Below are 12196 nucleotides of genomic sequence, written 5' to 3'. Positions count from 1 at the left end.
TTATGACCTTACCATACCTGGATTGATTTATTACTATACGTGGATTAATTATAATTGATTACCATAAATACGTTGGGTATTGCCGGTCAGACGAGAAAAGAGAAAAACCGGTGGGAGGGGCTGGTGGGAGGTAGGACGAAGAAAAGCCGGTTGAAAATAAACCGGTTGAAAGTGGGGGGGGACTATTTAACCAATTCGTCTATTAGGAGTAGAGATAGGAGTAGAGATATATGCACATATATACATGCGACAAATACGGTTTACTGCATTTTTGTATATCTAACTTGCAATTGACATCGATGAACCAAAACTCAAGATTGAGCAAACAAACAATCTTAACACTATTGTTCTAGCAGACGCTCCTTTCCATCATCTCGTTGTATTGCAGCCACGAGATTTGCCGTTGCAGCTTCATCTGCGCGTAGAACTTTGCGATGAACTCGTCCGCCTTCACGTCCACCCCGGCATCCTCGCCGGCCTCCGCGGCTCCCGCCGAGCCGACGCTCGCCTCCATCATCGCGCGCTCGAGCAGCTGCTCATCCGCGCCATCGTCGAGGCTCTCCAGGCCGCACTCGCTCGGCTGGTCATCGTAGAAGTCCCCGGCGCAGCTCGCGTCCCTCTCGCGGTCGTCGCGGAAGAAGTAGCGGTCGTCGCCGTAGACGCCTGGGGTGTCGGGGACGGAGGGCGCGATGCAGGGGATGAACCGGAGCACGCGCGCGGAGGGGGTGCGGAACCGGAACGCCGGCGTCTCGTCGATGGAGAACTCCCGCTCGCCGTAGTGCAGCCGGTCGTTGCGCCGGCCGCCGTGGCCGAGGCCGAGGCCGGCGACGCGGCTGTGCCGCAGCGTCTTGAGCAGGCGGAGGCTCTGCGCCGCGCTCCCCTTCCGCGCCCAGAGCACCGCCAGCCGCAGCAGCCGCCACGCCCGGCCGCCCACGGAGGCCTTCCTGGTCGCCTTAGGAAACATCGCCGGCGCCGCCATTGTGCTTATCTGCGTGGATTCAGCAAAAAGGATCGCGAGGCCGGTGTAGCTGCTCCGCTCTTTTGCTTTTGGTGTGGAGGTTTGTTCGGTCTGGTGATGGATGAGTGTGGCGGGATCGCTGCATAAATAGGGAGCTCAGTTGGGATGCTTTGCTTGTGTCGTGAGGCGGGAGCGGGAGCGCGGCGGGAGCCAAGGGAAGCGACCGCGTCTGTTACCTGCGTGTTTGCTTGGCAGTTGTGCATAAGCTGGAGCAGCAGTGGATGATTGCGGTCAGGCGTGTGGGGCCCGGCCGCCAGGAGGGGCGCCACATAGTGCGGCGCCTCATCGGGCTGACGGACGGCGGCTAGGACGCGATTGCGCGTCGTGCCTGCGAACGTGGGGCCGTTTCCACTGTCTGTTCCGTGGGCCGTTTTTTTTTTGAAACGGAGGCAAAAGTTTTGCCTCATCGATTAATTAAGCAGAAGAGAGTTGCTCGGTTAATTAGGGAAAACCGAGCGAAAACCAGATTGCCCAATTAATTATGGAGAACCGGGCTAAAACCCTCACAACCGCTGAGCGGCACACATAGAAAGCCCCACGCACACCACTCCAAAGAGGGCCTCACGAGACCGCACGCAGGCGTCATCGTCATCACTTCTCCCCTAGAGGCGTCATCGCCATCCCTACACTCTGAGCAAACGACTCCCACTTCGCCGTAGGCGATCGTCGACTCAACCCACACTGTAGCGGACACGTGAAGCTGCATGAAGATCGATGCCAAAACCTCAGCCTCCTGCGGCCAGCCAGCGCAACTCCAACTCTGACGGAGAACTCAGTAGGACAAAACCAGGCACGGCTGGCGCCACGGGAGATCGCCGAACGGGCAACCTGCAGCCAGTCATCGTATACCACAGGGCCTCGCCGTCGCAGCTTCGACTTCATAGCAACAAGCAAACCGAGGCAATACCGTGGACACGCCGAAGAAGAGCCGACTACCGCAACCATTGCCGCGTCGCCGACATCACTCCCACCATCATCGTTGCCACAGAAGCCTGGACGCCACCAACCACCGGTCCCGCTTGCCGATGCCGAGCTCCGAGACGAAGCCCCCAAGAGGGAAAACGACACCAAGGCGCCGTCATCGTCCGATCATAAGATCTAGGGTTTCCCCTGAAGAGGCCGAGATGGCCGGATCCGTGCGAGAGGAGTGCGGCAGCAAATCAGCGATGCCTCCAGGAAGGTCACGACGGCCACAGCCGCCGCCATCGCTGGTCACGACACAGGGCCGAGACAGAGTCTTCACCCGAGCTTCCACACCACCTCGGTTGCACATCATCCCGCACCGGCACCGACAAGCCCACCAATCATCCTCGCAGCCGAAGCCGCCGCCCGAGCGCCAAACAGGCAGCCCGAGCCCCTCTACCACGCGCCCCGCCAGAGCAGCAGCACCAAGACGGGCCTCCACCACGCCGGAGCAGGTGGCCACCCAGCCACAGATCCATGCTGCCCGGACCTCCTCCGCACATCCGCCGAGCCTCCCTGCCCGGCCTCGCCTGAGCCGCAGCCCCTCACGCCCGCCTGCCGAGCTTCCCTGTCGCGGCCGCCTTGTCGCCTCAGTGCGACCCACACACGGCACATCCGCGCCGGCTGGACCACCCCACGCCGCCGTCGTGCCTCTGCACGGTCCCCTTGCGCTGCTGCCGTGCCTCTGCACGGCCCCTTGCGCGCCGGAGCACCCGCGGCATGGAGCCGCCCCTGCACGTCACCCACTGCAGCGCGACTACTGCACCGTCGATCCCCTCGCACTCCCTTTGCACCGGCGCCCTTGCCGCGACGCGCAGGCAGCAGATCCGCGCCGCAGGACCCACTGCACGCACAAGACGCCCTCGCCCCGACGCGCAAATCCACGCCCAGCCCGCCGAGCCCATGCGCCATGGCCGTGCACCGGCGGGCGCACGCAGCACCCCACCAAGGCCGCCACGTCGTGGCCGCCAGCCTTGAACTCGACTCGCCGGCGTGCACAGCCCCTGGACCACCAGCGCCGCCGGACACCAAGAGCGGCAGATCCGCCCCCACTGCGCCGAGAAATGGCCCCACCGCCGCCGACGCCGCCCGGGCTTTGCCCCGGCGACGCCCTCCGGCGGCGGTGAGGGAAGAGGAGGAGGAGGGCGTGCCTTAAGTGGCCGGATCTGGGGCGCCCCGGTGCGGCCCGTGGAGCCGCCCGTGGGCCGTTTTCATCCATGACAGACAGGGGCGTTTTGTTTTGCCTTCATCAAGCGGCAATCTACAGGAACAGGGTGTGAATAATCGAAACTGAAGCTCCTTGTGATTTCCTTGGTACTTCGCGTATTAGCCCACTGTCTGCGTTCGTAGTACGTGGGCACAACTGTAGTTTTTCGCGGGACAGGTAGCTAGCTAGCTGCTAGCCTGGCTTTGCTGTGCATTTTGTTTTCATCTAGTTACTTGTGAATTGTGATGGAGTGGAGCTGAAGATCACGTGGTATAGCGTCAAGAACGAATTGCTTTGCTTGTATCTCTGTGAACGCTTCTCAAATGACGCATCATTCCTTCTTAACCAATCACTCTTACTATAAAATTTTAGCCACAGCCACGCGTTTCCATGGAGTTAACTCTAGCTGCTCGTCAGTGGGGAACATGGCTTTGCTTAATCAAGAATGTAAACCGCGTAGCAGTGTGGACTATGAAGACCTTAAGCCCAACTACCAGCGCAATCCCCGCGGTACTGGCAGCTTCACAATAGTTGTGAGGCGGACGTGGACCTTGCGCGTCCACCTCAGAGTCTCAGGGGTACTGTACTTGCCAGGCCAAGAGCTCCACAGTGTCACGCCGCACAAGTGAAATCGTGTACGCGGTCTCCACGCTGCGTCGAAGCACAGGAATGTACCAAAGCCCAACGCAAAACAGCCTGAAGAACTGAAGCCGGAAAATTTACCGTCATGTTTTCTGAACCCCCGGTCTAAGATTCTGTTTCTGTCTTGAGTATTGCATAAAAAAGGTGACGAATACAAATTTCCTCAGCCGGTATAAAACAGCCGAAAATCACTGCACAGCTAGCCTTGAAAATCACTGCACAGCCAAGCTAAAAGAGAGGCACTAGCCCGAAGCTTCCCATGAAGTTTCACCAGAGATATAAACACCAAAAGCAAACAAATTTCTTATACGAATCTGGTTCATGGGGTCACATGGCATTCCCACAAATCCTGGCTGACAACTAGACACAGCGATCACACGCTGGAAAACCCAAGCCTGTCATGCAACTACGCAGGTACTACCAAACTGCTCACCACAAACACCTACAGCTCTGTTGTCATATAGCTGCAGCCTCAACAATTCCTGGTTGCTTTTGTGCTAAGGCTCCGCTGAACAAGACAGTTCACCTGATTTTTTTGGAATCATGCAGCATGGGAGATATGCAAACTGAACAAAACGATCTAACGGTGACCGCGATACTTAAGATCACTGCTGTCATCCGTCACCTGAGGAGATTATAATATCGCCTTTCCGTTCGGTACTGAAGGATGTGATGCCATTAGCCCGACAAAGCATTACCTGCTTACCACGAATGATTCATTCAGAATGAAGAGGTAGCGGCCACGAAATAGCAGGGCTAGATTGCCCACCTGCAAAAAGGAATTGGACAGCACAACAAGTCCAAGATAGACAAAACAGATTGATTCAGACCCAAGGACCTCTGAAAAGTCAAGACCCAGTCTGGATCTTCTCAATTAACGGGCATGCTTGAAATAATAATTTTAGTTATATTAGAGAAGTAATAGCTGAATTACTAAACAGGCGAGACGCTGGCGGTATTTTTCAACTTCCTTTTGTTCTTTTATATAAAGCCCCCCTATTTTCTTTATTGAAGACATTTAGTTTGCTTAACAAGAGAACATATGGGCAGGAAATTTCAAGAGCATTTTGCATGCTATATTACTCATCAAGCATAGATAACAGATCTCTCCAAAATGTCTGGATGCTCACCATGCGCACCTGGGTCTTAGGGGTTGTTTGGTTTGTGACTATGGTTGCCACACGCCCACACCTTACCACACGTAAGGTAAGATAAGTTTGACCAACTTAGGTGGTTGTTTGGTTCAAGCCTCATCTTAGGCAAGATGCTTTTTGCCACACTAGGGTCCACAACACATACAGTGAAAAAGTGTGCCAAGATTCCCTTAGGCTTGCCAACTTGTGGCTTCCATTTTGTTGAACTAACTTTAGGTAAGTTTGGTAAAGAATGTGTGGCAAAATGTGGCATTATTAAGACCTAGAACCAAACAGCCCCTTAGTCCCGACCTCCACATGATGCTCACAATTGTTCTTCTGAATAAAAATGCCGAAGGTGCTAGTGCTTGTCGACTAAGTTTGCTTTTTCCTAAATCAGAAGAAAATATTCCCAAAGAGTAACAATACATACAATGCGGACCATTTATGTAACTGTAAAAAAAACATTTTTTTTCTAAAGGAACCAGCTTATGACACATAGAAATATAACTGCAAAAGCATCTCCAAAATGCTACTAAAAGTTATCCATAATGTCCATTTGCTTCTTTTGATTTAATTGTCCAGATAGTGACAACCCATGAATACCAAAGATTTCCATTTTCTTCTATGATCAAATTGTTTTCTGATATGTACCTTTCAAGAAGTATAATGCCCTTGTAGAGTAGCAACAAAGGTAGCAGAATTGAAACTTCTTTTACCTCTTTTGCGAACACACAGGAGAGCTGCGTATCATTTCATTAAGAAGAAAAGGAAATGTACAAGGAAGAGGGAGAAAACCCCCTCAACCCAGCATCGGTTTCAAGGCACTGATCCTTACAATGGACAAGCCATATTCTTATTATGAGATCTTGCGCATAAGCAGGGATCAGGGTATATCTGGCTAAATAACACTGCATCCTGCTAGTCAAGATGGGCAAATGATATTTGCATTACAATTGATCAGAAGCGATTCTGATTGTCTAATTTATTCTATAGCGAGGAACAGATCGATAATTTCTGCACAGGTTAAAGATGTTCATCAAAATACACACCACTTGCCTATAAGAATAATTGATCAAACTAGTGACATGATTGATGCTACTTCTCAGATGTTAAGAATATTGCCACAACCTTTCTTTATTGCAGTATCCCACTATATCACTAAACTATCACCCATACAAACTACTAGCAACCAAAGGTCAAATGCCTGTAGTATGGATATCACTACAGGCACCAATGTTCAAGTCACTATTTATCCAGGCAAGACACAGATATCTAAAGAAGAAGCTTTTTGAGTAACTCAAAGTTCTGAAACTAGAATCATAAGCACGAAATGGATGGTGCACCGACATGTCCATTTTGTCTTAGATGCTAGATATAGTTCTGGCAGGTTGCTACTCAACCACAATGTATTTTACAATGTTCCTAATGCTTTATTCAAACGACCTGCGTATAGTAAAATAAATATCATGAACTAAGCATAATAAGTCTTTACTTGTTCGCCTAAAACATGCTTAACTTTACATGATAAAAATCCAAGTCTCGATGATATCTGCTGGCATAATTGGCACAAGATAAAATCTGACCCAGTGTAACTTGCTCACATGTGATACATTTCAATTTATGGCCTGGAAAATGCTCATCAAATCATATTAATAACTTAAAACCTGCTGATATATGTGTCATTGTTAAAATGAATATAAGTCTAGCAGAACAAGCTATTTGTCTGCTAGTTGTTATATCTACAGTATATACTATCCAACCGGAATCGAATTACTACATGGGAGGCCATCTGCGGGTAAAAAGCTGAACAAGAAAAAATGTCACAATCTCAGGCTGCTTGGACTTTTCAAAGTCAATCATTGAATTTTGCATGGTCACAACTTGAAAAGACACAATGGCTGTGGCTCAAAGGTCTCATGGTTTCACTTAAAAGATGCCGACATTCCTGACTTCCAGAAAGTATGGCAGGGCACTTACAAGACAACCCAACTACATTCCAGTTACACATTCATTCTAGTTTTCTACGAGGAGATATGAAAACTCTTGGTACTGACATAGTTTGAGACATCCTTAGCCCTTGAACTGCCACTCCCTACGGCACATGGGGCAAAGGGGGGTTGATGTTTGAGAATTGACCCACTTGAGTATGCAGTGAAGATGGAAAGCATGGTTGCAGGCACCCCAAATGATTGGGCAATCATCACCAGGGAACTTACAATCAGGGCAGCAGCCGTCAAAAGCCATCCTGCATATGCCACATGTCTCATCTTGTGCGTCCCATGTCCAAGAAGCCACCGCATGCCACTGAAGAATTTTGACCTTCATGGCTGTTACCTGGAATACAGCAGTAGATGCAATGCATGAGTCATGAGAACATTGTACTAATTGCAGCTTATCAGATAGCAATCAAGAAGGAATAAGGCAGACAGGAGAAGAGAAGTTTCACAAAAATTAAATGGTCTAAAAGAACACATGCAGTATTAGCTTTCTTGTCTTCAATTTTATGGCTGAAGTTGCAACTTGCAGGTAAAGATAGAGTGATAGATAGCTACAAGGATACAAGTCAATAACAGAGTACACCATTCGAATGGCTCATAAGTCCCAACTACTAGCATCCACAAAGCGACATGGTCAACACATTTCCTCACGATATGCAGGGGCGGGCTTAACATGAGGGCTTGTACAACGCTACACGGTGGACGGGTGCTCCAACTGCTACCTAGGTTTGGATGGTTCCAAATTGACGCAACGTGCTGCTTGCAGACTAAAGCTACATCCTGCAGAAGAGCCAACCTCTTCGGATGTGAATACCAGGGTTAGAATGCATTGGCGATTTTACAATTGTCGAGGTCGCCCGCGAATTCGGCTTTGGGGGGCGGCAGAAGATAGGGTTATGGTTAGGGATAGCGACGCAGTACCTTGACGGGGGGCAATGGAGGAGGCACGCGCGGGCCTCAGGCCGCCGTCGACCTCCCTTGTTCGCCGCGTGGACGCAGACTCCGCTCGTCTGCTTTCCCTCCGAGTCAGTCACTCGACTCACTCCGGTCTGTCTGCTTGTTTGTGCGTGGAGAGGCGAGAGGTGCGAGGGGAAAGGTCAAAAGGGAGGCGTAAAGGATGGGCCGAAACTCAAGTCTGTATGCGGCCCGTGGCAGTGGTAGCCCTGGGCTGAAGTGTTGTGCGTTGTGGTGCTGCCGGTGAGAATTGAGACCCGGGACAATAGTACCACCTTGCCAGCGGGAGCGAGAACGAACGGGTGGCTGGCTATATAAGAGAGCGAGGGTGCAGTGAAGTAAAGCACGCAGCTGCGTGGTGAGCACATCGCCTTTTACTAAAGAATACCGTGTGCACGCCACAATAAGCAGCATACACTAATTTTTGAAGGGTGTCTTCTTCTTAAGGAGGGGACCCCATCAAACCAAAATCTGGAAAAATTATTGAGCTACTTGTCCCATTTGTATTGTTCTGAAAATTAAATGCATATGTCGTACACGGATACTGTACGAATTGTGGTTCTGCAAGGAGGTGTCACATGCATCGTCTGTTGCGGTACCCGTCAGGGTGTCAAAACTGCACAGCTCGATCGATCTCCGTCAGGTAATTTCCACCAGGCACCCCTAAAAAAAAGATAATTTCCACCAGGCGCGACCCGAGAAAGGTATCTTTGCCACCCCCTCCAGGCGAGGGGACAACTCATTCCAGATGCTACGCAACGCGGCTTCACGGTTGACGCCCCCCAGCCCAGGCGCATCGTCTCTTTCTGCGCACCAACTCATGTGAGTGTGAGCTAGTCGCATCGCATCGACCATTGCCTGATGCAGCAGCAGCAGGAATCTTTCACGTGCACACTTCATCCACCCAAATGGAGAAGTTGCATGCTCTCAAATTTGTCACCCAACTTAATTACACAGGTTATGTTACGCTCATGGAGGAAAACGACTTTTTTTTTGCTAACTTAAGAGGAAACTATCAATTGAGAGCAGTGGACGGCTCATAAGTGGGACAACAAAGTCTTGTCTTAGCAAATTGAAAACAGTTGGCGGCAACGGCACAACAAATTGACAGGTTCCTGATACGCCAATTTGGGGATGGCCCATTTTCCTCTCATGATTCAGCTAACCATGCCTCCGTCACACTGAAGTGGTATAAAAGAACCTAATAATATCTCAAAACATCAAAATACATATGCAGAATGGCGTGGCTTAAGGAGAGGCATATAGAGATATCATGAAAATTAACCAGTTCCTTTCCAAAGATTCAACTCCTGTTGAGACATTCTTGAAATAACTAGCTAACTAGCAGACAGTAAGAACAGCATCTGCAATCAAAGCAATCTCATGAGGAAGCTCTTAAATTTTTTGTTTCCTATAAACCTGACCCAAAAGTTACCATCACAACCTCATGGACAAAATTAGCAAAGGCAACAGCATCCGTTACTCGCACATTGTTGCAGCGTCTTCTTCGATCCCAATAGAACTCACCCAAGACCACGGATTCTGGAAGAGAGAATTAACAAGGGGTAGATTAGAGGCGAGGTTGAAATATCAGGACCAAATTGTGGTACTAGTGATATGTTACAGTACTACTACTTGGAAAGGGGAGCATTCGTGGAAATAAAAGTTGTGATCAATTTGGTACTCGTTGGAGATCTGTCATGTCATATGTAGTACTATTTCCTTAAATAAGCTTGCATAATGGAGGATGAAACAGGATTGCAGTTATACCAACACGTAGGAACCGCAAAAAACGACAGAAATTTTATGCGAGAAATGAAATCCCTTCTAGTAGTGTTTATAGAAGGCTAACGGATTTGCTATTTCACGGATGAAACCCGTTTCCACAGCGGAAGGAGGGGTCTTCCATGATCGGGTAGCCACGGCCGATTCAGGATGGTGAAATTAGAAGGGAGCGGGGAACCAAGGGAGAAGACCGAAGGAATGGAGGTGATCCTTACCAGCCATGGATGAAGCCCGTGCACTTGTCCTTGATCCAGCGGAAGCCCCGGCGGAAGGAGGCCTTGACTTTTCCTTCCACCGAGTACGCCTTGTAGCTCGCCACCCGACGCCGCCTCTTCACCTCCGGGTCGCTGAAGCACCAGGCGGAGCCTATCCCGCCTCCGCCTCCGCTCTTGGTGACCGGCAACGGCGGCGGCGGGGACCTGGTGGGCGGCGGCGGCTTGACGACGAGGTCGATGCGGCGGTCGCCGTAGGGCACGATCTCGTTGCGGTAGGGGCGGTCGTAGTCGGCGGCGGAGGAGGGCGCGTAGGGGCGGTACGCGCGGTCGTAGTCGGCGGCGGCCATCGCGAAGCCGCCCGCGGAGCTGCGCTTCGGGGAGGAAAAAGGAAAATTCCGCTGGTGCCTTCTCTTGTCCCCCTTTATTCCCCCGGTTCTTCTTTGATGGAAGAAAAAGGACTACGAGCTGGCGGTGGGGACTAGGAGCGAGTCTCCTCCTAGCTATGAGCTGACGCCTTTTTTGTTTGACAACACAAAGAAAGAAAAGATTGCTGTGGGAAGTGGAGTATCTGCGGGCTCAAATGTACCGTAGTGAACAGTAGAGTTGACAAGAAATAGTAATTTTGAAAAACTGAATTCTTTTATGGTAAACTTTGATAAATGTTTTGCATTCTTGCAAAATTTCAGCACGAAATGACATCATGGAAGTCATAAAAAAATTGATGCTCAAAAATGCTAGTTTCCGAAAATATTTTGGAGTACTGATTTTTTTTGGCCACGACTTCCACGAATGTTATTTCGTTCTAAAATTTGTTAAGCATACAAAATATTTATCAAAGTTTACTAAAAAATATAATTTATTTTTTACTATTTTTTATTTTACTGTTCATCGGGGTGCATTTGAGCTCGGGATTAGAATACGATTTGACATCATTACCAACAGATGCACTGCACTGGCGTCCACTGTTCCAGTGGTCTATGGCAAGGGCATGTCGAACACCATCCCTCAAAACGTTGTTAAACGTCTTACGCATAGTTCAAACACATTTTGTTCTCCATCATTTTTTTCAGCGACTCACCTCCCTCCTCTCCCCCCGACACCCATGTCCCTCTCTGAGGCGACACAAGGGAACCCCTAGCATCCTCGCTACCAGCGGCCTCATCCCCGCTTCCCTCCCTCGCTGTTGTTGTGGGCCACTGCAGGGCAAAGCCTAGGCAGTGTCGATGACGGCGAGGCCTCTCCCGAGCGCGGCTTCCCTCCTCCCCTCCCCCCACCCCGACGACGACACGAATCTAGCCGCTGGTGATCTTGGCGACGCGACGCAGCGTAGGTACGGCGACGACTCTACTCGGCATCGGTGATGGTGTGGTGGCCTGTGTCTAGTGGTGCTACCTCGACGGCCACCGCAGCTAGCGGTGCTGGATCCACCCTTGTTGCATCTGGGTAGTGCGCTCGGGCTAAGGCCGCTATTAGCGTGGTGACATTGTGGCTCTACTACTGCTGGGTGCCATAGTGGTGTTGGCGGCTGTAGTGGACTCGGTGTGGTGGTACTGGCGTCGGCAGTGGACTCGGCGTGGTGGTGCCGACCGTTTTGATGGAGGTTCTGTTGTGGCCTGTTGATGCGGCTCCTATGGTGAGGCGTTGCGGCGACGACGGAGTGAAACATCTTGAGGCAGTGTTGCCTCTTTCTGGTGGCATGGGATATAGGTGTGTGGTGATACATGCCAAAGGTTGCATAGCTCCGGTCGATGCTAGCAGCGAGGGCGTGCGTGGGTGTCGTTCCCCTCCTTGGACGCATCAATGTGGAGTGTAGGCACCTCTCTCTCTCTCTCGGTGTGTTGTGCCTGGGGAAAAGCCTAGGTCCGTACCTGGATCAGAGATGGCGGCGTCCTTGGCGTCGTTTCTTTTGTTGGGGGCATTGTTTCTTGAAGACATGGCTTGGCGGCCCCATTTGTGTTCCTTAGGTGCTCGCTGTTGTCGGTGTCAAAACCAGCGGATCTCGGGTAGGGGGTCCCGAACTGTGCGTCTAGGCCGGATGGTAACGGGAGGCAGGGGACACGAAGTTTTACCCAGGTTCGGGCCCTCTCGATGGAGGTAAAACCCTACGTCCTGCTTGATTAATATTGATCATATGGGTATTACAAGAGTTGATCTACCACGAGATCAGAGAGGCTAAACCCTAGAAGATAGCCTATGGTATGATTGTTGATGTGTATGTTGTCCTACGGACTAAAACCCTCCGGTTTATATAGACACCGGATAGGGTTAGGGTTACATAG

At 50.7% G+C, this 12196-nt stretch overlaps 3 protein-coding genes and 1 pseudogene across 3 annotated transcripts; 1 reads left to right on the top strand and 3 right to left on the bottom strand.

The window, feature by feature from the left end:
* Nucleotides 1-241: 241 nt before the first annotated feature.
* On the bottom strand, nucleotides 242-1159 carry LOC119288792. The gene has a single exon (XM_037568330.1). It carries the CDS (start codon nucleotides 977-979, stop codon nucleotides 350-352), a length of 630 nt encoding a protein of 209 aa, XP_037424227.1. The 5' UTR covers nucleotides 980-1159; the 3' UTR covers nucleotides 242-349.
* Nucleotides 1160-6867: 5708 nt separating this feature from the next.
* LOC119285467 (anaphase-promoting complex subunit 11-like) lies at nucleotides 6868-8976 on the bottom strand. The gene is made up of 2 exons (XM_037564749.1): nucleotides 7885-8976; nucleotides 6868-7300 (listed from the first exon to the last, which is right to left on the bottom strand). The coding sequence occupies exon 2, from the start codon at nucleotides 7289-7291 to the stop codon at nucleotides 7037-7039; it is 255 nt and encodes an 84-aa protein (XP_037420646.1). The 5' UTR covers nucleotides 7292-7300; nucleotides 7885-8976; the 3' UTR covers nucleotides 6868-7036.
* LOC119290112 lies at nucleotides 8267-8370 on the top strand (annotated as a pseudogene).
* A 189-nt stretch (nucleotides 8977-9165) lies between the features above and the next one.
* On the bottom strand, nucleotides 9166-10352 carry LOC119285466. The gene is made up of 2 exons (XM_037564748.1): nucleotides 9918-10352; nucleotides 9166-9459 (listed from the first exon to the last, which is right to left on the bottom strand). Coding segments are annotated over exons 1-2 (348 nt in total). The 5' UTR covers nucleotides 10265-10352; the 3' UTR covers nucleotides 9166-9458.
* Between the last annotated feature and the right edge of the window lie 1844 nt (nucleotides 10353-12196).

The sequence above is a fragment of the Triticum dicoccoides genome, chromosome 4A, assembly GCF_002162155.2.
Source record: "Triticum dicoccoides isolate Atlit2015 ecotype Zavitan chromosome 4A, WEW_v2.0, whole genome shotgun sequence".
NCBI lineage: Eukaryota > Viridiplantae > Streptophyta > Magnoliopsida > Poales > Poaceae > Triticum > Triticum dicoccoides.
The sequence above is the reverse complement of the archived record's forward strand: the minus strand, read 5'-3'. Positions and strand labels throughout refer to the sequence as shown.